Below are 25503 nucleotides of genomic sequence, written 5' to 3'. Positions count from 1 at the left end.
CGGAGGCAAGAGGTCTGTTGGTTGGGGAAGATGATGAAGAAGGATGTACGAAGGGGGTTCGATCTGTCTTTCTGACATTTCGGCAATTGTTGAATCGAAGATATGGTAATTCGCTGTAAATGTTAGGAGGTATCTTTCCCTGTTCCTTTATTGAAGACTATCTCGTCTACGCTGGATGCGCTCTGGAAATAGAGCCATCTGATTTGGGAAGATCCTTCAACTCCGCTGGATACGGACCGAGAACAAAGCACGTTACAGTGCTAGAATGAAGTTGTGAGATCTTTGCGGGTCACTCGATGGCCACCAACAAAGACATGGACTCTCCGAATACAGCACTTGGCAACACGCACGCACAAGAATCCAACAAAAGACATCTGCTACAAACCCTGTCATCTTCTTACCTTCCCTCGCGATTCCCACTCACAGACCTTCCACTCCCCAAACCTCTACCCACCATCCAACCCATGGACACCTCCCGATGACCAAAAGACGCAACGCCACCGACGTCTCCAAACCCCCCTCGAAGCCAAAACTCTCCACCGAAGTGACCAAAATCGCAAACGCCATCACCGGCGTCGCCAAGAATCCCTTGGTCGAAAAACGCAAGCCCACGACCAAACCCAAACCCGCCAAGACGCAAAACAACAACAACACCACCACCGCCGACGACGTCAACGCAGCGTCCACAGCCGTACCCACCGCCCCGGACGTCCTCGCCATCGAACCCCCGCCGCCGGTCAAGCGCACCCCTAGACCCGCCACGATGAAACCCGCCGCCGCGACCGGTGCCCCTAGCGGTGGCGCGACCGGTGTCGCCAAGGGCAAGAAACCGATCCTCGCGCGAACCCCGCCCGAGCAGCAACACGGCGGCCGCGCGAAGATCGGCCGCCCGGAGTTCCGCTACGGTGGAGGGGACAGAGGGGCCGGAAGATGAGGTGGTGTTTGGCGACGGGATCGAGTGCTATTGCGGATACGGACGGAGTGGCGTGATGCTGTGGCTGAGTGGACGGTAGATAGGGCTGTGGTGTTTTGGTTTAAACTGGGTGGTGCAAGGGAGTGGGTTGTGTCTGGGGTTCTGGCGGTAGCGGGGAAGTAGTGGTAATATTTGCAGGTAATTCGGAGGGTCAGGGGAACGAACGGTGCACGGTCGATACTTGATGGCGTTTCCGTCAACAATGTGGTACAATCGCAGCCAGTCTTTCTCACTCCACGACGTCTCAATTATTCTTGCGTGGCCGACATTCTGTGCCATCTTCCCCGCTGCCCGAGCCGATATGCTTGTATTCCGCCAGACATCTATCTCCATCTCTACGTGCTCGCTTGCTTGACCCATCGCAACGACGACTCGGAACGATGAAGCGAGCTGCATTGCCCCTAGTCCAATCTCATCCATCCCATCCCTTCCCTCCAATCTCCCAACCGCCCCCCAATCCACATTCCATCACGCAAGATCCACCGCAACCTCAACGCAATCATACCCCCTCTTATCCCCCAAACACAACAACGCAGCCTCCGACTCCTCCTCGCACAGGACCGTCGTTGCCGGAAACCCAACCCCGGGTCCAGGTCCAGGTCCACCCCACTGTACGCACAGCCCGCCAACCCGTTCGCCAAGGCGCATACAGTCCCTGCCGTTTGGAATGCCGGCAGTTGTTTGTGCGACCTTTTGAGGTTGCCTTCTGCACTCTTCTGGACCACGCGGTTGGGTTCAGAGCGTGCCAGTCAGTCGCTCTGTGTGAGTCATAGTGGACGATCGATCGCTGTGTGAAAAATGTTTCTGTGGCGTTGAATATCGAGTCTCAACCCGATCGCCTCCGCCTCCCGTCTTCTCCTCATATCTTCCATGCAAAGTAATGTACCCACTCTTCAAACCCTCCTGGAGAAGTCATTAACGTAGGAGACGGTACTGATTCTGCGCATCCATTCACGATGCACTGACAGATTCTCTGTGTATCCACTGAACGCGAGATATTTGTTTCAATCCCGTTCGAGATAACAGTCCAACCATTGGTTTGCTTGCGCTAGTTCAAGCCGATGAAAGAGATGGGATTTGCAATGCAGATTGCGTAAATACTGTCAGGGAACGCAATTAGTGGATATGGGAAAGAATACTGGATGGTGAAGTGAGCTTTATTGGAGACAGGACTTGAAGTGACCATAGATTGTGTGGTGGCTTCGTTATGGCTGTACTCTCCAGATGCTGAGGTGTTCGGAAGGTGTAAGCCCCAACCTGGGCTCTCAATTCCCACAATAGCCATCATTCGATAAAAGAGGTGAGTTTACGTACTTTTCGGCGTATATCATTCCTGTTTGGTAGCAAATTGGAGCCACGATCCAGATTCCGGAAGCAGAAAGCTCCTTCAATTCTGCAGAACTGTCTTGTTACTTAGGTGAATCGGCTGCGGAAGATTATTTCTGCTCTTTATATAAGTCTCATTTCTCGGTCTATTACCCAATGAGAACCACACTGACTCCGAAATCTGCGGCGTACACCAAAAGTAGTTAGCTTGGTCGAAGCCTGCTCTATCAAATCTACAAACAACGCGAATTATCCCTTCACTTTTGAAGACCATCAAGCCTGAATCCATGTTTGAGATTGGCGAAGGTGTTTTTGCACATGCCATTTTGTGCAATCGCGAGAGGCTGATAGGGATGGATTTTTCTTACATGGTGCAAGCAGCTGCCTAACTACCTTAGATAACGCCTCAGCCTTGCATCGACACGGCTGACAAGCGCCTTCAGTTTCTCTCGACCTCTGTCGAACTTACGATCTATCGCTTGTGAACAAGTTTTGGAACAAGTAATCTTGATAGGTCGCGACTTACTTAATACTTGATTACGCTCTGATTATGATGTATGGCGAGCTCAAAGACGTCCGTTAGCGCGCCTTGCCGGAACCCTAACCACGAGGACATAGTCCCTCTGGAGAGCGTTGTCACAGGCGAGCCTTCGAGATCTTTTGCTCGTGCAGCCAGTGGTTCGGTGGACCCGGAACGTCTCACGCGACCCGATTCAACACATGCTCTCCCTCCTTCCAAACGTGAAATTGAATGGAATGCTCTACTGAACTCTCAGCGTGCTGTGCTTAGGAAGCTTAAAGCATGGCATAAATGGGACACTGATTTGTTTTAAGTCTTTGAGTAAATTCCTAATGAGCAAGGCTGGGTTCCCAAAGCGGCCAATCTGCCCGGCCCCTTGTCAGCTCTTCTCGCTCGCCACATACTTCTTCCCGCCTCGTTGGTCACTCAAAGCGACTGTATGCGATTTTGGCGAAGGTCACTTTGAGCGATTCGAAGTTCATCTTGAATATTTACAGCAATGTAAGTCTCGATTTTGGTCTTGGTGTGATGATCTAACGCTTGGATATCGTACTAGACTGGGAGGACAAACCAACGTGGGCGACTGTCAGGTGGATGTCTGTTTCCCCAATCCAAAGTGCTCGACGCGACTGACGTTCGAAGACATGTACCAGTAGGCTCAGGCTAAGTGGAATCGGTGAGAGGATGTTTCATCTACGATAGTTCATCCCACCTCTGAACTACCGTATTGGATGTCTGAACTAACTCTTGCCCCATTCCCAGAGCCTCGAGGATCTCTTCAGTCACGGTGAGGTCAAAGAAGGTCCGTACAATGGCTTCGAAATCTTGAATTTCAGAGGCCGGCAAAAGCTACAGGATCAATCTGACGTATTCAACATTCTCCACGAGTCTCCTCATCTCAGTTCTGAGCTTGACGAGCTCACTTTCAAGTACCATGAGAACGGCCCTTTTGGGCGCAACTTACAGTGGAGAGCAGATACCCTCGGGATCAAGCGCGGATTCTGGAACGATGTCCGGTCAGACTTGCCGTGGCAGCTTGATGAAGGTATCCGCAGCAACTTCTCCAAAATTGAAGTCACAAAAGGTTCGCTGGCACCAGAAATAGGCCAGCAAATGTTGTCTCGGCACCCTCTCTACAGCAATGCAGTTCTTGTGCGAGACTATTTCCGATGCTTTCCACGAGATGATGGTTGTCACAGAATCCAGTGAATCTTTGCCGTAGTTCTGTTCTGATGTTGCTAGGTTTTCTTCTCACAACGTCGCCTAATGTAGGCCTTAACTACCTGGACCGATATTTCGCGAGATATGTTGAGGTGCCGTCCCATGCTGAAACCGTGCACCAAGATCACTCTGCTCTGGAAAACATTCGGCGACGATGGGAGCTTGATGGAACAGCCTCGTGGGAAATCAAGTCGGTGCATTGGCTTATGGTGTTACTGGTCATCGAGTTGGAGGTCGCACCCCATAACCATCGTTTATGGAAGAATGTCCCCGATATACAAAACGCATATCTTCCCATCGTGCGAGATCTGGTAAGTAAGAACCAACCAGTAAGAGTCGTTGCTCATTGGGGCTAGAAACATCGTCGAGCTTCTCGGTTCAGACGGCACGAATCTGTGAACCTGGTCCGTGAATATGTTTCTTGCATGGACGAGATCTCTCAAATTCATGAGATCTCAATGCAGAAAATCGAATTCCTCGGGAAGCTTCGAGAACACTGCAAGTCTCTTAAATTGGCACGACTCCACCACATTTTAGGATCCATCAACGAAAAAAGTCTCCTGGTTCAGCGGGTCGATGAGGCTGTAAAACAGATAGAGAAAGACAACGAGAATCTCCCTCGACTTATCAACGACTTGAAAACCTCATTAGACGTGGTAACTCTACCACTACTACCAAGTCCATACATACAAACTGTCTCCTGATTTTTTTGTACAGCTTTTTCAATTACGGACAATCGAACAAAATGAACTTGCTATCATCGCAGAGTCGAACAACAAAGCCATCCTCGTCTTCACCGTCGTGACTATCATCTTTTTACCTCTATCTTTCTTCACAGTGAGTCTACTTTTTGGATTGAGTTCCTCCTGATCTGTCTCGAGATGTGGACTGTAAGGCATGCTTCGAGAAGATCTAACTCTCCAACCATGTCTTGTACATCAAAGTCGTCTCGAGGAATTCATGCTGACTCCGAAATCCTAAAGTCGTACTTCGGGATGAATCTTCAAGGGATCGCCAATACGGACAAGACGCAAGGCTACTTCTGGGCCGTTTGTGGAAGTATTACCCTCTTCGTCGTGAGCTTCACAGTTGTCTTTGGTTTCAAAGAGCGCCTCTATGGCTGGGTTTGGGCCAACAGAGATTATTCTCGTCCACGAGAACTCATACAGTAGCATCAAGTGGCTGCATGCGAGCTACTGGTCGAGTCTCATCAAAAATGAAGGCGTGTAGACTTTAATCTCCGGACAGATCATCAAAACAACTTTGAGCGATATCTTCCCAAAAACAGTACGTACGGGAGAATCTTCGACGACAAAGTTTTAATACGGACTTGTTTTCTTTTTCTTTTCTCATGTCCTTGGTTGGTTATCAGATGAACGCGGCTCGCACAAAAAGTGTGTTTGATGAGCGTGCGATGACCAAAGTCTTCCAGGAGTATGGCATTTTTCTAGCTGCATATATTGAAGCACATGATTGAAGACGCCAAGGCAAGACTCCTGACCCCTCATCTCCCAGGACAACAGCACGAGGACCTTGTTCAGATAACTTAGGGTCTATTTCTTCTGAACAGTGGTAACAATTGACGTTCCCATTGCAATCCTGTACTTATTGTTTATAACCTTGGTCTGAAATGTTACTGAACCTCCCTATTATCCAAAAAAAAACCACACTAACTCCAAAATCTGCGTAGGGACGCGCGGCTACGCCCTGCCTCTTTCACTTTTGGAAGACCATAAAGCCTAAAGTCATGGTTGAGACTGGCAAACGCGCGTTGTTGCGCAAGTCATTTAAGCCAACGGGGTCACCCCAAAACCCTGCTCCGGGCCCGGGGTCGAGAGGCAGCGATCTTGGAAAGAGTTGAAAACCCGCCCCGTCGCGCAGCGAAGCCGCCTCTGCTCGAATGAGCGCAGTGAGTGGGGGTGATGATACGATTGGTAGGGCTGAGAACCTTCTCTTCACGTCTGATGCGAGCCTGTCCTTGAGCTTTGGTAGTTGCTGCACTCCTTATCAGGCCGGAGGAGATGGATCGGGTGCAATGCATAAAGGGTCTGGATGGGTCGGGTGGTTGTCATGGCTGATTGGCGGCTTCGATCAGCTCAAGCCGTCTAAGTCTGGATGTCTTGTTTGTGGATAGTGACCTGCCGGCTCGGTAGCCTCTGAGATACCCTGTCCATTGTAACAGCGCGGATACATCCTACCATATAGGGATCCAACTCCTGCACCTCGGGCTTGCTTCTGCTTCTGACTCGACATGTGAAACATTGGCATGCATAGCGTATGCAATGCGACTGTACAGAACAATACGCTGCACCTTCAATGCGTCTCCTGAAGCGTGGCACCAACTGCTTCGCAGCTTCTTTGCGGAATGTGTTATGCTGATCAGACCCTATTCCTCCCCCCACACCCACCCTTTTATGGAACGCAATGCCCACTCTTGTTTGACAGACTACGGAACTTTCCCACGAAGCCTGTTCACCACCCAAAAGATATCGAAGCAACTACGAAGTATAATGCTGTTTGTGCTTTGAAGAGACCGAAAACTGACCGCCTCCAGTCACTCGAGCGTACCATGTCGGTCCCCAACGCTTCGAACTCGGACAGTGTCCCAGCCCAGCGCGATACCGAAACCCAGCCTCGCGAGCCGGCCGACCGCAAAGCTCAGCCGTGGAAGCTCAACTGGCCTCCTCGGTCCGCGGTTGAAGTCGGAGAGGCTCATGGCTTCGAGAGAGGGTCTGTGATGATGTCGGACGGAAGCAGCGGGGCGGCCGCTGAGTACCCAAGGGTCGACTGAGCGAAGCTTCCGCGTCGATTTCATGGAAGGCGCTGGGATGTGCTTGGATGAGACTATGGATATGGATGCTGAGATGTGGAGCCGGGATACCATATTGAGTCTATATACATGTAATGCCGGGCTGGGGATAGAGTATGCGGTTATTGAGGGAATCGATGTCAATACCATCTTCTGACGTGGTTCATTAATTCTATACACTCTTTCTGGACTCCAGTATCCTGATAATCTCTCATGCTGACCAGGGGACAACTGAGTGCTTCGTTACGAACATCTTTATGATTACCCCTGATTGAAGGATCGAGTCAGAAAACGTCCGTCATGCAAACGTGACTCCTATCATTCGTAGTAGATGAATGCTCTCGCTTCGATGCTTTCTCTCGGCTTCGCCTGAGAAGCGGAATGCGGGGCTTCGAACCCGGCGTGGGGTACGCCTGGATATATGTCATCACAAGAAGCGCAGCACGAATGAATCTGCATTGCGCTTACCGATGAAGTAATCTGACTGATTATCTGTTTGGCCGAAGAGCACCAATTCAGATGCTGTCTGGTTGCTCAAATAGTACCAGCGGTGTTCAGGATTGTAGTAGACCAGATAGTTCTCGGTGTATCCTGTTCGAGAGACCACATCTGAAGCAACAAAGTCTCTTTCCTTGTTGACCGACTTGACATCGCAAAGGCCCAAGGGCCAGTCTATGACGGGGCCATGCAAGGGTTTCCACACACTGCCGCTGATCAGCAAGAGTCCCAGATGTTTGCCCGTGCTCGAGACATACTTGACGCACATGATGCGGGAGTAGGCCTCGTTGTCCACTTTGAGGACATCCCTACTGGCTTCTAGAGCCGAATTTTCTGTGAAGTCTACCCTAGTTCGTACTGCGTACTGGCTTTAGACGACAAGCTTACCTGTGTGCACCACCGAAGTTGGCTGAAGGAACTCGTAGTCCTCGCCTGTCGAGACTGGAAATTGGGGGTGGCGTTTCCGGATCTTTGAATCATGAGCCATCACTGCTAGCATCAATGTGAAACGCTTCGGATGGCGTACCGAGTGCTCTAGGATCTCGACCCGTGAAGAATCAAAGAATTGGCAAAGAAGGTCTTTGAGTTCCATGTAGTACACATCTTTGACGCGGGCTTCGTCATAAAAATCGCTGGGCTTCAATTTAGACTCCATGTCTAGGACCGTAAACCCATTCACATCGAAGGAGAGGGACTCTCTGCAGGCACGCAAATCTCGGACGATGATGGAATCGTATATCTGATTTGTGCAATTTGAGCGTGGAATCCCATTCCCTGGATCGTACTGGAGTTTGTAGGGTTTCTCTCTTTCGTGCAAATCGGTGCGCACCAAATGAATCAGTTCCACTGCAATATCTTCGACGGTATCAGATGCCGCCTTTATTTTGGGAGTTTCTGGATTTTCAGGCATAATGTAACCCCTAAGAGCGGCCGAATACTGTAGCGTCCAACAATTTGACCGAGAGATTCGATTACTGTTCTTTGAGGGCTTTGACGTCAGGCCTCAAGATGCAAAGACTGTTAGGTGGAAAAGATCGAGGCGATGTAAAATTGTGCTATCTTAAGCGAGTCTAGTCAGGTGAGAGCACTGGACCCGACCGGTCTTTGCGCCGGGGTCTTTAAGGACTGCTTGGTGTGATCGTAACGTGGGCAGATTTCATTGCAAAGCATATTGTAGCTTAATGTATTATTTAAAACCGCTGCCGATTAAGCTTTGAAATGACAGCATCTACATAACTTTTCAGAGACCATCTGAATGCGTATCTCTAGCAACGATCACAGAGCCGAGGGTGCTCAAAGAAGGGGTGGACAAGAGCTAGATCAGGGGTCATACGTACCGCTGGAACATACTTCATGAGATTCTGCAGGATTTTGTAGACAAACAAGTCACTTTGTCATTGGTTCCTCATTGGAGATTTAAGTACCAGGAGGAATCTCGGAATGTGGAGGCCGCTTGACCCGCGCCGGATGTCACATGCTCGTAATGAAAGGGACTAATAATAGATGGGAGAATTTTGTCCAGTTGCACGTTTCCGCGTACCGTCGGCCTCAGATTGAACCTCGCGGTCCTGCCAGGCCAGCCACTTGTCCGCAGGGGGCTTCCAGAGCATTGCCACCATGTCTTTGAGGACATCGGTTTTTGTGTTAAGATTCATCCTACCCGGAAAAAGCGCCGAGTATGGTGCAGCTCAGCGCCCATTTATTACTGGTGGAAGTGATTCGATTCCTGTAGAGTACCTCTGGCGCTGAGAATTAAGCCGGTATCCTCATGCTTGATGGTGACATCCCAAGGTGAAAGTCTTGACAGAAATCGAGGACTAAAATTTGTTGATAAACCACCGCTTCCGAAAGTGGAGAGATCGGGCCTTCTGACACAGTACATGGGCACTGTGTCCGTCAAGGCTCCCATGTCAAGACCATGGACCTTGTTCTTGCTAGACTACCCAAGGCACTTATGCAAGCTTTCGCAACCAAGCATCGAAGTTGGCCAAGTGTGTAAGACTGTTGGAAGTGCAAAGACCTTCATCACTGTTAGTGGCTAGTGAGATTTGACAAGCGGTCTGAGTCCATAGACATCCGTGAGCGATCACGCAAGCATTGAGGTATCTGAGAGCCTCGAAAGCTACAAAGAGATGACTGGTGCCCACTCTTTAGCATTGACGTCGTCTGGACGATCCAAAAGTCGCCCTGCAACCCTGGTCACATAGCATCGATGGTCTCCGTTGGACCCTCATAGTCAGACAACAAAATTGTCCAGGAGCTTCATGACGAAATCTCTTTCTTCGCTATCGGCTTGGGTCTGATCTTCTGCCAAATAGCGAAGTACCTTCAATTCGTTCTCTTTCCTGGTGCATCGATTTAATACATGATCCGGCTGATGATCAATGCCTCACGCGTAGGGAGGTTCATAAAGTAGCAGTACCCCAAAGAGACAGAAATCAAGCAGACAGTAGAGCACATAGGGGAACGTTTCGAGATTCCCCAAAGGCTGTTAAACAGGAGCCACCACCAGGCAATGATTGAGCTTGATAGACGCCACACAAGCATGCAGGACAACGTTTAGCAGGGATATTTAGCGTATGCAAAATTGGTTGCGCTGCTTGGCACTGGAGATTAGACGTTTCTTCAATATCCTCAACCAATATCGCTGCTATTGTCGAAAAAAGTCTTCTTTGATGAAAATAAAGCCAAACTGAAGTTTCAACAGGTTACTTGGCCTCTTACCCGTTACATCTCTTATCATCGGTACTGCTACTTAAGCCAAACGAGTATCGTCTTAATTCTTATTGGAGGCCTTCTGCGTTTGCCACTGAGCTACACTGTAGCACTCGTACTGTTCAGACTAATTTGTGTAGTCTCAAGTTCGACGATTTGAAGTGTTTGATACATGTGCTACAGTACAAATTTGGGTGTCATGCGCGGAATATCCCCAACGCTAAGCAACGCAACCGATTTTGCATACGCTAAGCTCAATCAAAACCTCTTCTGCAAAGCCGCGAATATTACCAACATATTAGAACGCGCATGGCTGCACAGTAGCCTCCAGGTAATTCGCCATTTATATATCTTGGTCCTGGCTGAGTTGTTTTTCACTGTGTACATCTTTATCAAGGTTCCCTTCGAATCACAAGTAAGTTCTGACCCCAGGTTTACGAGGTCTACCATCGCGCATATCACACCTATTTTTCTTCAAATGACTCAGCCGATATGAACCGAGGTCCGCTCTTCTGTGAACAGCGCAAACAGCCCTTAAGCACCCTCAAGGTCGGCTTCAACTATCTGGAAAGGTCTTCTTTCGAGCTCTGAATGAGCGCGAAAGCTGGCACGTCGGCGAGGTCGAGGATGACGGGGATTCTGTATGTTTGGCCGTCGAAAGCAAGGGCAGCCAGGCTCTCTAAAGTCGCAAGAAATATGAGCTGGAGTTTACGCTGTAATATAAATAGCCCAGCAACAAGACGAGGACCATCAGCATATCGGCACGGCCTAGTAGATTGGCCTTTTCAGTTGGTGACAACAGCATGGAATGCCTGTACATCCATGCCCGTTCGTGAAATCTAGCGTCACCATGACACCTTAACTTCTCTTTCCCACGCTGGCTTAGGGGTAAGTACCCGCTGTAAGAGCTGGTGCCTGATTTACACGAGGCTCAGCGTTGTCAGAATCGTTGAGGTTCCCTTAGTTGTGGGTGGTAGTATGCTGCCTCCAGAGCTCTGTATTAATGCTGGGCATGAGTGGTCCTCAATGCAATAGATGCCAATGAAAAGGAGAAAGGAAAAAGGTCCTGGGTTTTGTTGCAGCGAGAAATTAGACCTAGGTATGTGCTGCATTGTCTTCGTCAAATGGGGGAGCTCGATCAGAAGTGGGTCTGACCCCTTCCGTGTCGAGTGACACAGATCATCGCCACCACTTCCCACTCCCAAACTTCGTAACTCCATACAAATCCCAACAATATCACAGAACTCAGAGCCACGCTCACTGCACACCCATGTTGGGGAATTTGAGAGAAACTTGAAAGCCTAAAGAAGTTAGGCGGAAGACTCTGGGCTCCTGCTTCATGCAATTTGCGCTCGGAACCGAGTCTTTTCATTTCCGTCGCCACGACTCCCAATTTCCCACTCTCCAGTTCCCAACTTCCCAACTCTCCACAACTTCACACGATACCACACCAGGCTACAGAGGACAATCAAGCCCATCTCAAACCCTGATCTTAACAGCGAGCCAGGTTTTCCACTATCAGCCCTGGTGGGAGAGGAAACCTGCCCAGAGTCGGCAGGCACGTACTGAGATACAATGTCACCTCTCTGGCGGTGTGAAAGCCTGTTGAGGATTTTGGCATTCTTAGAACCCAGCTGTATCGAAGAAGTGATTTTCGAAGAGTGGGTACTGCCTCTCCCAGCTCAAGATCTTCTCGGAGAGTCAAGCGAGTACAAATCAGCCCGTACAACGCTCCTCCAGGCATCCCTCATTGAGCACAATGAAGAGGACAACACGATAACCGTCAATTCCCTGGTCCAAACTGCAGTCAAAGCACAACTGAGTGCCGAAGACACTGCAAAAGTCTTCTGGAATACCGTCTGTAATCTCGCAATACAATGGCCGTCAGCAAGAGAAGCCCCCTCCCAGAAAACGATACAGAGCACACCGCCAAAGACGCATTCCGTTTGCGAATGGCCCAAACGTGAAATGTTGTACCACCACGTTTTACAACTAAAGGAGACGTGGGAGAACAGGTTCAAAGACGAGTCGACAACAATGGGCAGGGCTTCTCGCTGACGCAGCATGGTCTTAATCCCGAATGATCTTAGTCTACACAGTACGCTAATGTTCGGATAGGTGGCGATTCGAGCGTGGATATGCATGCAAATTTGATGATCTCTACGGTGCAGCTGTCAAGATCTGTGACAGAAGCGATGATCCAGACAAGGAACCTCTGATGGTCGACATGTGTCTCGGTATCGCTGCTATTGCAGCGGAAACCAACGCCCACCCCTCCAGCAGAAAGCTCAAATCACAGGCGCTAGATCTTCAGCTAAAATACCTCGACGGTACTAAGACCGAAGATTCCCGCCTTTCTCGATGCTATGTCGAGCTAGCAATCGCTTTGATACAGGATCGAGAGTATGACAACGCGATCCAAATGTTGTGGCGAGGGGGGGACATCAAGGCTCGTCTAGGATTATTCAGCGCACTTGCTTATGCAAATTTAGGACTTGTCCACATATTCCAAGGTAAGTACGACGCTGCGGAGGAGACTCTGAGCTTCGCTCTATCCATGCAGGAAAAGTCTTTTGGCAAGATGGACAGTGTTTCCTTTCGGTAAAGGCACTCTCATCAGCTTCAACGTGGCTGAATTGAACGCAGAACGGGTCGAGTACTCTACGCTTACGGGAATCTTCGAGCTGCTCAAGGACGTTTCGTGGAAAGTCTTACGTATCATCAATGGGCCCTCAAACAATTCCGCTCTACTATTGGTAATAGTCACCATCGTACCGCAGATGTTTGTCACAAGGTGGCGGAAGATCTCATCCGATTTGAATGCTACAAGGATGCTATGTAAGGCGAACTGAATATGCTGTTTATGGAGTACGCTGATCTAGCACAGGTCGATGATTGACCAAGCACTTGAGATCTGGGGCCTCGATCCTGGCGTATACCAGCCAGAAATCGCCCGTACGACCTTCCTCAAGGGCCAGCTACTAAAGGTCTTGAAGGAAGACGAGGAGGCAGACAGACTGATTAAGAAAGCGACTGCTATTCTGACAGCTACAGCTTCGTACCATGGCACGAGCGGATTTCAGGCAGACGCACAACCTAGCTCGGAAGACTTTGATAGCCTCGTTACATTTTGGTCACGATAAGGCAAGAGAATTGAGCAGAAGTCATGGTATGTATGGGGCGATTGTGGAGTGAAGTAACCAAGCAGGGCTTGTGATTGTTACATTCCCTGTTAGCTTTGCTGGAGTAGGTGTTTAGTTTTGTAGGCAGGGAGTCTTCATGTTGACATAATCGGGACGGGATGGAAGGGGCTTTCGTGCTAAATGTTCTTTGGGGAGACCCCTCCTCCAAGACTGCAAACATTCCAAGCTCGACCTAGCTTGTCTGAGCTTCTCGATCGTAAAAACATTTTCCCACGCACCTAACCACGGGTACAATACTAGTGAAGTTTGAATGTTCCCTGTTTTAACTTGTTGTGCTGGGTATGGGCCAGCAGATATTATGCTCTAGACGATAGCAACAAGCGGCTGCACGCGAGCTGTTGATAAGACTTAGGTCTTGTGGGTATGGTGTGGAGTTGAGCGTGTGCAGTATTCGAATACTGCGGCCGACATGCTTCTCCGCGAGGGCGTCTTCGGAAATTCTGGATGTAGCCTCCATTCTATCCTGTCTACTCTATCTCAATACAGACACACACTTTTCCAACTATAACATATACACACTGCCATATCGCGTCCGTTGAAACCGTACCCCTCACGCCCAATCCTGCTCACCCTGACCCAAAAGCTCACGGCCACTCTCCAACACCCCCTCTCGCCATTTCTTCTTTAAAATGACCATATCCGAGACCATCTCCCGCCCGCCTACTATGAATCTGTACCCTTTGTCAAGAAACAGAGCACCGACAATAGAAGCCAGCAAAGTCCAATTCATGACCGCCATCGTCGCCAAAGCAAGATTCGAACAAATCTCATCCTCACATTGCCCCCGAACCGTCAACACGATATCCCAACCAAGCGGGATGACCGCCATCGCAGCCCCGACGTGATTCCCAACCCTTGTATACTCGTACAAACGCGTGTAAGAGGCCGCAGCGGTTTCGTACAGTGCTTTGCTCGGTGTTGCCAAATGCACCACCGCCATCAGTGCAGCTGACCTCGAGACGATATCGACAGCGACCGCGGTCCAGTATACGATGGAGAATCTCGAACCGTCCGTAAGGCGCGGCATCAAATCGCAAGCCGTGTGGCCGCCAAGCTGACCTCCATTGCTGTCTCGGATGTCGGTTGTGGAAAGGATCAGGTACAGCAATCCGCTCACGATTAGCCCAAACAACGAAACCGACCACGTGCGCTCGTAGCACGCCCGGGCGGAGGTCTGTTCAGCCATATCTTTCTCGTAGTCAGCTTGATGTTTCTCCTGAGCGTTCGGTTGTTGGCGCCAGATAGGCAGGTATCCTGCTCGATCCTGTGCTTTCTCCACTTCGATCCGACGTTGTTGGCGTTGCTGGATGGTTTGAACGAGAGTCCGCGACCACTCCGTGTTTTCTTGGATCCAGGCGCCGCGCTGGCTTTTGGTGTTTAGGTGAACGGGACGGAAGACTGTGGCGGTGGGAATGGGCACAAAGTGGACTGTTTTTGGGGTGGAGGCGGGTCGGCATCGCCAGATGGGGAGGCCGCCTCCCATGTTGAAGTTGCTTTGGTCGGTTTCGTGGTGGTGCGGTATGACGGTGTGATTAGCTGCGTGGGTGCTTTGGAGGATGGATGAAAGATGGGAGCAGGCTCTGCCATTTTCTCACTCTCTCGGAATAATCCCATAAAACATCGATCTTGATAATGCAATATATATATCTCTCCCCATTCCATCCATAACTTTGATTGGCTTGGCTCATCGGCTTGGCGTACAGCCCCACACTCGTATTCACTAGGATTGGCGATCTACAAAGTTTGATCGTTACAATTTATAGTTCCACAACATTATCATAGAAAACAGGGGGAAAAATCTGGGAGAGCATAGAATGCGATTTTGAAAGTCTCAAGAATTCCTGATATTGATAAGAATATACGATTGTGTGATAAATGTCGACAGTTGTATTTTAATAAAACTCTATTGATTTAAGCCCAATTATAAGATTTCTTAACAATTCTATAAATATACTTCACGTTCCCTTAATTCTTCGTTCTAGTTTTTAGTTATATGCGGTGGAATAATAACTAATAAGACTTAGATTTTGGAGGTTGCAAATCCTATCCTAGTGAATACGAGCATCGGTAAGCCTAGCCTTCGCACCCACAAATATCCCCAACTTCCAGAACCCAAAATACGATCTGTCCAACCAGTTGGCAGAAAGTCAAAAAGGGTAACAGGCAACCAAGATCAATATCAGTGGCAAAATAGTCGCGCGGAGGATCGAACTCCGAACCTTCTCGGAAAACATTCATTTTGTGAACGAGAAATCATAACCATTAGACCACGCGACTCTCAAGCAAAATTCTCCTAAGTTTCCTTATATCGCAAACAACGAGGAAGGATTACCATGTGGAAGACTGAAGCCAAGCTAGTTTAGTCTGCCTCGCGGGTGAAAAAAATGCCTGCACACCCTCAAAATCTGCAAATCTAACACAATTTGCCAACGAAAGGTCCTATCAAGAAGATTTTGCTCTGGAATATACAGATATTAGCACAAAGAACAACTCTCATGGCAAGTATCAGCTTGTGAAGAGGGTATTGAAGGTATTATTTCAGTTAGTAAAGGTAGAAGGATTGCTTGGCGTGTGCAGGGTTTTTTTTCACCCGCGAGTCTGCCACTGGCTCTCAAACCTGCGATATTTTCTCCGGTGTCACAGCAACTTCAAATACCGCGACGACAGAAATCTCAGTAGGGCGAGGCAGTTCTCCGCAGAACTTATCAGATTGGAGGGTATGGCTCACATATCTTGTCACTCCCTCGATGGAGGGCGTCCTGAGTCTATTGCCTAGGATATCAACGCTCGCTTTATGTCATTCTTCTCCTAGGTCTGATTTAGATAGCTTTCTTACATCAAAAACTGGATTCGGTGGTACTCTTAGGGGTTTTGCAAAGCTTGAGAATTGAGTATCGACACCAGGGAACCCTTTGCGGTGAAGTGTGGTGTAGTTCTTTAGCAATCGAGAAGGATGAAGTGCATACTTCACCAGCAAAATTCAACATCTACAATTATCCAGACGGCGAGCGATCCAAGATGACCTGGGTGTTTTGCAAACAACTCTCTCTCTCCAGTCAAAGAAGCGAGTAGTTCGTGAAAGACCCCTCGAAAAGTGGATTTCTAAGAGAGCGGACTAAGTACAAATCATTTACATCCTCTACGCTCCCAGGATTTCCCCTTCTTCCACCATCGTCTTCTATCCATTGACAACAAGAATCTTTGCCAGCATACATTCCATCAAGATATCTTCAATGCCTTCTGTTACTGTGCTCCTTCACGCATCTACATCTTCTGAATAGTGACATTCAGCAAACAAAGCACAAGATTACAACTACATACCTCACTCCACCTCACTCACTTGGACCCTCACCAAAGTCACTTCAATTCCCCTCACCTCAGACCGTATCCAAGTCACACAGCATGGACACATCGAACCCCTCCTCAGCCCTACAACAGCACCTAGCCAACATGCCCTCCTCCGACTCCCCCATCATGTCCACCGCTCTCGTCTCAGACCGCCTCGGCGCCGAAAACATGGACGGCCAGGGCATCCTGGCCGGGCGGGCGAAATCCCACGCCCGGCCCTGGACGGGCTGCATACCCTCCGAAGAACTGTCCAAAGACAACCTCCCACCCTTCTACGTCCGTCTGCAAGACGACCAAGTGGGCCACCTCGCCTTCTGGGTCGGCACGTCCCGGGGCTCCATCACCCGCCTCAAGCTCGGCCACGTCTGGCCCTGGGATTTCGACGTGCAGGGGAAGATCTCCTCGCGGAGGGACAACTGGGGCGCGGAGTACGGCGGGTGCGGCAAGGAGAGGGGGAAGGGGCTTGGGGGTGGGAAGAAAGTGCCGGCGTGGACGGACCCGGGCTTGCATCTCACGTATACGAGCAGCCACAAGGTCATGGCGGGGGAACTGGATGCTCTCAAGAGGGGCGCCGCCTTGAAGCGGCAAGCCGAAGAGGAGGCCGGGAGGAACGTGTGCGTGCCGGTCAAGAAGCCCAGGCTCGGTAGCATGAGCACGGAGTTGAAGAGGATGAAAGAGACTGCGGCGAAGAAGCGCCAGAAAGACAAGGCCACGGAAAATGAGAAGGAACGCTATGTCGGGGCGAAGCCTGAGCTTCGTGACGCGATGCAGGTTGTCGATACCCTGATGAGAAGCGCCACGGAGACTGGGAATCAAAATGCCACGCTCGAGACCATGTTATTGAAGAATGAAGCCCACTACATCAAAAACACCGATGACATGTTCGATGAATGGCTAGCCTACAACGAAATCAAACGGACGGAAGTCAATAGAATCTATGAGGATCACGCTATCGAGATCAAGAGTCGTGATGCTAAGATCGAGGCCTTGGAGACGGAAGCGAAGGGGTCCATAGCTCGCCTGAACAAGGAGAAGCAAAAGGTCAGAGTCCGCGATGAGCGTTTGGCACGCGTCAAAAGCCTCTGGGTGCAGGAGCAGAACCTTATGGAGAAGAAATTCCGGGAACTCGAAGAGATAGCGATAGATCTGGACGAGCTGTCGGAATGCAACTATGGAGTTGATGGACCGGACGCTGAGGAGTCGGACTCCGAAGCCGAGCCGGAAGGGGAGGGTAAGGAGGAGCGGAAGCGAGAGCCCAAGGAGCCCGAGGAGCCGGAGGCGAAGGGGTCAACAGATCGAGAGCTGAGGAAGTCCGCTGTTCGGGAGAGAATGAAGGGCATGGATGCGAAGGACACTGTCAATCTCGATGAAGACGAAGATGTGGAGGACGAAGAAGGTCCAATCTCTAGCCAACGGAAGGGAAGATTGAGGAACTTCATTCAGAGCAGACCAGCTTCGTCGGTGTGATCTATAGCAGAAGGTAGGCAACTGGGTTTGAAGGAAATTTTATCTCGGACCGAGCTGGGACGAGAAAAGGAGACTGAATTCAACAACATCAAGACGACAGGACATCAGTAGGGATCATATCGAGCAGTTTTTAGGATATAAGCAGCTCCAAACCCCAGTGTCAACAATCACACTGAACAATTTCTCCAAAATCGCAATTGTCACAGGTGAACGAACTGTAGCAGCAAACTTGCCCATGTTCATCTTCGTACAACGCATGACCAAGAGCAGAAAGTCCTGCCTTGCGAACAGACACAGTACTACTCACAAAACAATTCCTCTACTCCCCCAACTTCGTCCTTAACCGATCCACTTCAGCTGTCAACTTACTAATCTCCTGACTCTGCGCACTCATAGTCATAGTCTGCTGCTCCAACAAGCTCTTGATCTCTGCCAACGATCTTTGAATAGGTTGATCCGAAACGCTTCCAGCGTGCGGTCGTGAGTTAGCATTCGCAAGAGGTTCCTGAGTAGATTTGCTGGAGAGTGGCTCTTGAGTAGATTTGCTGGAGAGCGGCTCTTGAGTAGAATTGCTTGTTAGTGGCTTCTCTGTAGATTTCGATGGTGGCGCTCGCTCTTTCTTGATCAATGTCGGAGTATCTTGACTGGCTGCTACCTGACTTGCTTGCTCAAAATCGTCTGGTTTGTCGACTGGCGAGAGAGGGTCTCCTAAACCTCTTGAGATAGCCGCCGGCTCCGACCTTTCAGTTGGGGCTGTAGCGGGTACATGCCTCTCAGAGCGATCGATGGGTTTGGCGATCTCTTCGAACGAAGAGCTGTCTTCCTCAGACTCATCGTCTTCTTTGTCATCGGTGAATTTGGAGGCCAGATCTTTGATAGAAGAGGTCTGGTCTTTCATTGATGGCGGTGGGGCGCGGAGAGCGGATGCGGGAGCTGCTGGCTCCGATGTTGGTTCAGGTGCTTTCTTCGTTGGGGAGGGCGCTGGAGGCGAATTTGCATGGACAGCGGGCTTGTAGTCCGCTGCTACCTCCGCTGGTTCTTCGCCTGCATATACACTGGCCAAATCGATCTTAGGCGGCAGACCCTCTTTGCCGTCGAACCACTGAGCAGCTGACATGGCAGGTTTCGAGCCAACCACGGGGGGAAAGATATCATCCTGGAAGACCTCGGCTCGTCGCGGCACGATGAATGATATTGGTTCAATGTATGAGTCGTTGACGGTCTTGAAGGCACGCATAACCTCGTTCTCGTGAGTATTGACGCCGCGCTTCGGAAGGAAGGCCATGCCTCGTTGCGGGTCGGCGGATTTGTATTCAGACAAGAACTCGAATTTGCCGTTCTCGTATTCGAAGTAGCGAATGTTGCCATCACTGCAAACTATCAGTATGTTTAAGAGTCTTACAGCAAGAGGTGGACGGCGTACCCTTTTCCTGCAAGGTAGAGACACTGTGTTCCATCATCCCAGAAAGGCATGCAGACCCCAGATATCGCATCCAGCATCTGAAAGCCTCCCACAGGTTCTTTAGGGTCTCTGATATCCCACAGACCTAATTGCCTGTCACTCATCTTTGAGAAACCCGTTGTAGCTACCCTGTCATGTTCGCCCATCCAGGTCACGCGACTGTTCTTTGCTCCTTGGTGACCGGGCACAACGTGTGCTGGCTTCTCTTGCCGTACATCCCATATTCGCAGCTTCTTGTCCCGAGACGTTGTAACCATTAGAGAGCCGTTCGCGCTCCATGACAGAGATTGTACGATATCTGTGTGCTTGAGGGTCAGGCGGGGAGTGCCGGCCTCGATATCCCAAATCTTGATAGTATAGTCGCCTGAGGAAGTTGCGAGGACATTTTCGGCAGCTGGGTTGAAGAGGACGTGGCCTACCTTTCTATACACGATGTCAGTACGGAAATCTTTGTACCGGATCTGTAGCCATGGTACCTTGAATGCCCGGAGAGCTTCTGGACTGGCGCAACATCCTTGACCGTTTCGCCTTCTTCTGTCCGTAGTGTGAAACCTTCAGGAACTTTGTATATGAATGCCTGCCACAGTGAGCTTCAGACCCAAGACTGCTATAGCCTCCGTCATACCTTGCCATCGTCGGATCCTGATGCTATCAGAGAATCGTTGAATGGAGACCTGTGAGCTGCCTCAGCACCGGCATGATCGTGCATTGTAGAAACCTTCTACCAGTCCGTGTCCAAAACCACAGCAGTGTGTCCCCTGAAAAGAGGTAATTGCTCAGGCAATCGCCCCTTCTCATTAATTGGTATGACCGCGAACGCGCCTCCTCCACTGGCTTCCCAGTTGACTGAAATGTACTGCGGGTTGGCCTGTGCTACTGTCAGACCAGGTCGCAAGCTCCAATGCGTTGTGCATTACCTTTACAAGGTTCGTATCCCAAGCATTTCTCGAGACCCGTATGTTATCGTAGCATTGTTCCTAAAGACCTGCTCAGCCCCACGCCACAAACCCTTCTCTGGGTTCTGACAATCGCACCTTCCTCGTCGGCCGGCCGAAGACATGCCCTGAATCAGTGCTTAGCATGTGGTAGCCCGTGGGGAAGGTAGCTGCACGAGATGCCTACGGTACTTGGACGAGCGCACGAAACGGCCTGACATTTGCGCGCATGCACTGGCGGATCAAGGATTTTGGAGTGAATTATACTAGCTACAACCACTCAATAATCTCATATTCTGTACAGGATAACAAGCTTATGCAAAAGGATAAGTAGGATTGTGGTGTCTGCTTCAGAATTGCTGGTGTGTCCCACGCCAAGGAATTCTTGGCAGTAAAAGAGGGTACAAGTATGTATGTGCCGCACTAAGCGCCCCACGCTAGGTGAGTCCCATGCCCAAATCCCTTTCCATTCCGATGGCTTTTCTGTTGATTAAAAAGTACTTGGGTAGTCGCCAGCAAGTACATATCATTGGAGTCTTCAGGCTTCCCAGCAGCCGTGGTTTTGAGAAGGAGAACAAAGTTGGAGCCGCGCCGAGGTTGCACACCATTATATGTACTTCCCTACCACGACGAGGCGGGCATATCAAGGCTTACCTTTCCAATTCTATCAATCCTGGCATAACAGTATTCAATCTGCTGACTTCTCTGCTGTGGGCGCGGGCTGGCCTCGATGTCTTTATTGAGCATTGCCCCCGGGGTGTCACCTTTCTTTCGTACCTGTTTTTCCTTCCTCATATGTACGAGAAACTCGTCGATCATTTCTAACAGTTCACTCTAAAATTATCATCTTTTTGTCGTCGTTGTCGTTGCTTAGTGTTGTAATTCTCATTCCCATCCAAATATGCAAGACGAAGCATCAGCGAATAACTCTAACCGACCTCTAGACCCCAGCACGTCTCTGGTCGGAGTTTGACGAGCCGAATGACTACATTACATTAGTCAGGAGATAGACCAGAGTTCTTTGGACAAGTTCGAGAGTCAACCCTTAATGACTCTGTACGCACGAGGTCGAGAAGAGACTGGAGCCTTACCAGTATACGGACTTGCTAGCAACGAGACCTATTCGACTTCTATGGATACTTCCCCGTACTGATCTTAGATCTGTACTAATTGAAGAGTCCCTCACAGTCGTGCAACAAGAGTAAGATGCTGCATGAGGACTGTGAACCTTGACTACAAAGATGTTTCACTACACTCTCCTAATCGTGGGGCGACCCCTTCTGGCGCGGATTCAATCCTCCAGCCGCTGAGTACAGAACCTGTAGCTAGAAGATTGAATGCGACGGCCGTGCTTTCAAATTTCATAAGAATCTACATGATGCGCTCATCCAGCTACGTCAAAGAATGTCGGCTCTCGTTTCCAACTTCAAGGTCAGCAAGGACAGGGACAACCCTCGTCAGATATGTACCCTGCTACATTGGCTCAGATTGATTGGAGTAGGATGTGTCATACAAGATATTGAGAAGTCAATAACATATGGGTCGATAAAATCTGCACGAGTCAACAGGAACGCCGTGGGCAGGTCTCTATCATTGGTGACATCTATCGTGGCGCCAAACCTCGTTGTGTGGCTAGGAGGCCACGACAAGCAGGTTGATGAAGCCGTCCGGGTCTGCTCTTTGTTAGCATCTATACAAGTTAACAAGTGGCACACTGCTGGAGCGATCCTGGAACCCAAAAGATATCACGCGCTTGGCATATAACTCATTTCTCAAGAACAGTGGGAGACTCACGCTGCCGTTGCCCCAAAAAGCTGGTTTTCACGAGCGTGGATACCGTTCTGGCTCTCCACTTTGTGGTAAGAGGATCGATCAAAAGTCATGCATAGGAGGGGAGGATAAGCAGGCAAAGATTTCTAAAAAGTTTCGACCCTCACAACGATTCCGGAGTCCTGTAATTACACCAGGTCTCAAGAAGAAGGTGGCAACGCTAAGAGCCCAGGTTTCTCCATTTTTCGCACACTTCCATGGGTCTCAACCAGAATAAGTCGGCTATTCATCTTCCCTTCACTTACCTGGATAATATTTTGAGGTTCGTTTTGTTGCAACTGTTCCAACTTTCTGGCGGTGCACCTCTTGAGGCTTAGAACCTTTGGGATCGCCTTAATGCATGACTTCTGCTACATTCTCTTATTGTATGGTCCGCATGAGTCATCCTAGGGTAATCTAACACTGAGCTTTTTATTAACGAACAGGAACAGATGGGAAATCCGAGGCTAGGAGTGATCAGGTCTCCATTGCGCTCAAGACTGACTGTCGAAAAGAGTAACGAACGGACGCATGAACAACAAACAGGATCAAGAGGGCTCCGGTATTCTCCTGCTCTTTGAGATCTCTAAAGGAGTGAAAGAGCTGAATAAGCCCCTCCTTCTCATGGATGCCATTTTTCCAGTTTACTCTCCCTCCATCTTTCATTCACTCACTCAACTCACATTCTCTCTTATTATACTTATGCAGTAGCGAACCATACATAGACTTACCCCATCTATAGTCTATATATCTATTTCTATGGATTTAGTATATATGTAAAGTACATTGGATCTCCCAATCAAGCAAGATCTGGGGTATCACGCTGTAGGCTATATCGACGATTTCCAAGGAACAGGAAGAATTCCATCAGTCCTTCTGATTTTTCCTCCTTGAGTGATATTTTTACACGTTCTCGGCGTTACTACCTCAAACGCTGATCGTTCTCTCGCTCTCTGAGCGCCTGCTCCGTCTCCATCTTCGCATTTAAACTTAGCCCCTTTGTTCCGAGAGCCAGCAGAAGTGCGACAAACGCCAGCCCGGCCATGACCGCCCATACGACCTTCAACGCGTCCGCGTATGCATACACGACCGCGGTCCTCTCCGCCGCGCCCTCGGGCATCGCCTTGATGACCTGCACCAACCCACTGGCATCTTGCGCTAGCGCTGTCGCATTCCTGGCTAGGTCCGGGTACCCGCGGAGTTCAACGGCAAATTCGCTCTGAAATATGACACCGCCGACGGCAACACCGACGCTTTGGCCCAGCGAGCGCATGAAGATATATATGGCCGCCGCATACCCAACATTTCTCTCTGTCGCCGCTGCCTGTATGGCCAGGTTCATGCTCGCAAACAGCAAGCCCAATCCCAAGCCGGGTATGAGGTTCAAAAACACAAATGCCGGCACGCTCGTCTCCGGGCCTAGCAAGAACAGCAATCCCATGCCCAGCACTGTCAGCGACCATCCGGACCAGATGGCCCAGCGGAAGCGGCCCGTGATACTGACTGCGATGCCGACGAGGATAGACGCGGGCGCGACAGTGAAAGTCTCGGGAAAGACGGCGACGCCGACGATGATGGGACTGTAGCCCTTGACGGCCTCGTAATAGAGTGGAAGGTAGTAGAGTAAACACCAAAGGAGCATGCCGTGGACAAGTGTGCCAAAGCAGTTGACTGCTGCAGTACGGTTACTAAAAATGCGTAAAGGGATCAATGGCGTTTTTGCGACATAGATCTCGTACATGACGAAGACCAAGAGGCCGCAGATCCCAAGTATAAACGGTACCAGAGTGCGAAAGGAGGACCATGCGAACATGACGCCGCCCCAAGAGACCGGCATAAGGAACGAGGTAGTGGACGCAGTTAGGAGAATGGCGCCGACCCAGTCAAAGCGCAGAATTTTGCTTGCAAGGCGACCTGGAGGGTGATGTAGTCGTAGGCAGTAAGGGAGCGTGAGGAAGCCCAGGCCGCAGAAGGGCAGATTTATCCAGAAGATCCAGCGCCAAGTGGCTTCCTGGGCGAAGGCGCCGCCGATCAAGGGACCGGTGACTGACCCAAGTGCCCATGTTAGGCTCTGAAAGCCGAACCACTTACCGCGCTCACGCAGAGGGACGAGGTCGGTGATGAGGATTTCAGTCAGAGAAATAATGCCGCCGCCACCGACGCCCTGGATGCTGCGGCCAACCAAGAGGGAAGTGAAATTCTGGGCGAGTGCACCGACTATTGCACCTACTGTGAAGAAAAGGAGGGCGACGAGAAGGAGAGGTTTGCGGCCGAGTATATATGAAAGCGAAGCGAAGGTGGGTTGGAAAGCAGTGGAGGATAGGAGGAACGATGTCCCGCACCAGAAGGCGGCGATGGCACTGCCGTGGAGAGATTCAGAAATAATCTAGTTTTGAGCGTCAGTGTAGTCTCTTTTTTCTCCAAACCAGCCGATGGGTCTCAGAAGAGTACCCATGAATGGCTTTAAAAAGCTATCGATGGAAGTGAGTGGGCAATTACGGGAAGAGCGACGGAAAGCGAAGTGGCATCCAAGGCCACTGCGAGGGTAATTATGCAGAGACTGGTGAATGAAGCATAGAAGCGCCATCCTGAGTTGAAGTTGTCTGGCGGTGAGGAAGACGCGAGGTCCAATACAGTCACACTTCCCGTCCTCAGCTGGGAAGGTAGCTCGGACTTCTCGTCATTCTCGAAGTTGCTGTTGTCTGTAGGCTGTCCTATGTCTCGAGACGCATGCATTGCAGGAGACATTGCCTGGATTGTTTCCCAACGCAAGGCCAGGTGATTTTTGGCAGAAAATTCCCACACCAATTCCCACATCAGTCTCAAGAATGCGGAAGCTGTGGAAAGGCGAGACGCAAGAGAAAGCACTGACTTGATATGATAAATCTGGCAAGCTTACTGCATCCATGCAGTCCATGAATAAACATATCATCCATGGGAGTCGGTATCCAGGTGCACCAACTTTAGCGATTTCGAAATGGATAAGATTGCTTGGCAAAAAAAATCGCGCCCAGCCTCCGACTTTGCTATCAAAAATATATAAAAATTCAGAAGAAACCATGTTTTTCTTATCTAGATTTATGAATTTTTATTATTTATTAATCTTGTTTATATTAAAGTTGTATCGATTTATTAATTCTATTACTTTTTTTTTCAGATTAATTTTAAGAGAATCTTTTTGATAACCTTAATTTTGTATAGAAGAGTACGTTTACTT

General features: G+C 49.8%; 8 protein-coding genes and 1 non-coding gene across 9 annotated transcripts; 4 read left to right on the top strand and 5 right to left on the bottom strand.

Annotated features, from left to right (window-relative positions):
• Nucleotides 1-478: 478 nt before the first annotated feature.
• Nucleotides 479-934, top strand: HO133_010337 (uncharacterized protein; the record flags this gene model as incomplete). Its single annotated transcript, XM_037301190.1, has 1 exon — nt 479-934. The coding sequence occupies one exon, from the start codon at nt 479-481 to the stop codon at nt 932-934; it is 456 nt and encodes a 151-aa protein (XP_037154007.1).
• A 1922-nt stretch (nt 935-2856) lies between these two features.
• HO133_010336 (uncharacterized protein) lies at nt 2857-5212 on the top strand (the record flags this gene model as incomplete). Its single annotated transcript, XM_037301189.1, has 7 exons — nt 2857-3125; nt 3176-3320; nt 3582-3903; nt 4092-4351; nt 4397-4696; nt 4758-4877; nt 5024-5212. 7 exons carry the CDS (start codon nt 2857-2859, stop codon nt 5210-5212), a joined length of 1605 nt encoding a protein of 534 aa, XP_037154006.1.
• Nucleotides 5213-7167: 1955 nt separating this feature from the next.
• Nucleotides 7168-8257, bottom strand: HO133_010335 (uncharacterized protein; the record flags this gene model as incomplete). The annotated part of the gene is made up of 3 exons (XM_037301188.1): nt 7168-7262; nt 7318-7689; nt 7735-8257. The coding sequence occupies 3 exons, from the start codon at nt 8255-8257 to the stop codon at nt 7168-7170; spliced, it is 990 nt and encodes a 329-aa protein (XP_037154005.1).
• Nucleotides 8258-11637: 3380 nt separating this feature from the next.
• Nucleotides 11638-13205, top strand: HO133_010334 (uncharacterized protein; the record flags this gene model as incomplete). The annotated part of the gene is made up of 4 exons (XM_037301187.1): nt 11638-12089; nt 12181-12663; nt 12709-12900; nt 12950-13205. The coding sequence occupies 4 exons, from the start codon at nt 11638-11640 to the stop codon at nt 13203-13205; spliced, it is 1383 nt and encodes a 460-aa protein (XP_037154004.1).
• A 610-nt stretch (nt 13206-13815) lies between these two features.
• HO133_010333 (uncharacterized protein) lies at nt 13816-14748 on the bottom strand (the record flags this gene model as incomplete). Its single annotated transcript, XM_037301186.1, has 1 exon — nt 13816-14748. One exon carries the CDS (start codon nt 14746-14748, stop codon nt 13816-13818), a length of 933 nt encoding a protein of 310 aa, XP_037154003.1.
• A 708-nt stretch (nt 14749-15456) lies between these two features.
• HO133_010332 lies at nt 15457-15542 on the bottom strand. Its single transcript has one exon. It is a non-coding gene; the product is annotated as a tRNA-Val (tRNA).
• A 1173-nt stretch (nt 15543-16715) lies between these two features.
• HO133_010331 (uncharacterized protein) lies at nt 16716-18080 on the top strand (the record flags this gene model as incomplete). The annotated part of the gene is made up of 1 exon (XM_037301185.1): nt 16716-18080. The coding sequence occupies one exon, from the start codon at nt 16716-16718 to the stop codon at nt 18078-18080; it is 1365 nt and encodes a 454-aa protein (XP_037154002.1).
• Nucleotides 18081-18399: 319 nt separating this feature from the next.
• Nucleotides 18400-20698, bottom strand: HO133_010330 (uncharacterized protein; the record flags this gene model as incomplete). Its single annotated transcript, XM_037301184.1, has 8 exons — nt 18400-19450; nt 19504-19965; nt 20019-20119; nt 20168-20216; nt 20268-20410; nt 20460-20519; nt 20577-20605; nt 20665-20698. The coding sequence occupies 8 exons, from the start codon at nt 20696-20698 to the stop codon at nt 18400-18402; spliced, it is 1929 nt and encodes a 642-aa protein (XP_037154001.1).
• Nucleotides 20699-23208: 2510 nt separating this feature from the next.
• On the bottom strand, nt 23209-25034 carry HO133_010329 (uncharacterized protein; the record flags this gene model as incomplete). Its single annotated transcript, XM_037301183.1, has 2 exons — nt 23209-24672; nt 24786-25034. The coding sequence occupies 2 exons, from the start codon at nt 25032-25034 to the stop codon at nt 23209-23211; spliced, it is 1713 nt and encodes a 570-aa protein (XP_037154000.1).
• Between the last annotated feature and the right edge of the window lie 469 nt (nt 25035-25503).

The sequence above is a fragment of the Letharia lupina genome (assembly GCF_014066315.1).
Source record: "Letharia lupina isolate WasteWater1 chromosome Unknown contig_8, whole genome shotgun sequence".
Classification (NCBI taxonomy): Eukaryota; Fungi; Ascomycota; class Lecanoromycetes; order Lecanorales; family Parmeliaceae; genus Letharia; species Letharia lupina.
The sequence above is the reverse complement of the archived record's forward strand: the minus strand, read 5'-3'. Positions and strand labels throughout refer to the sequence as shown.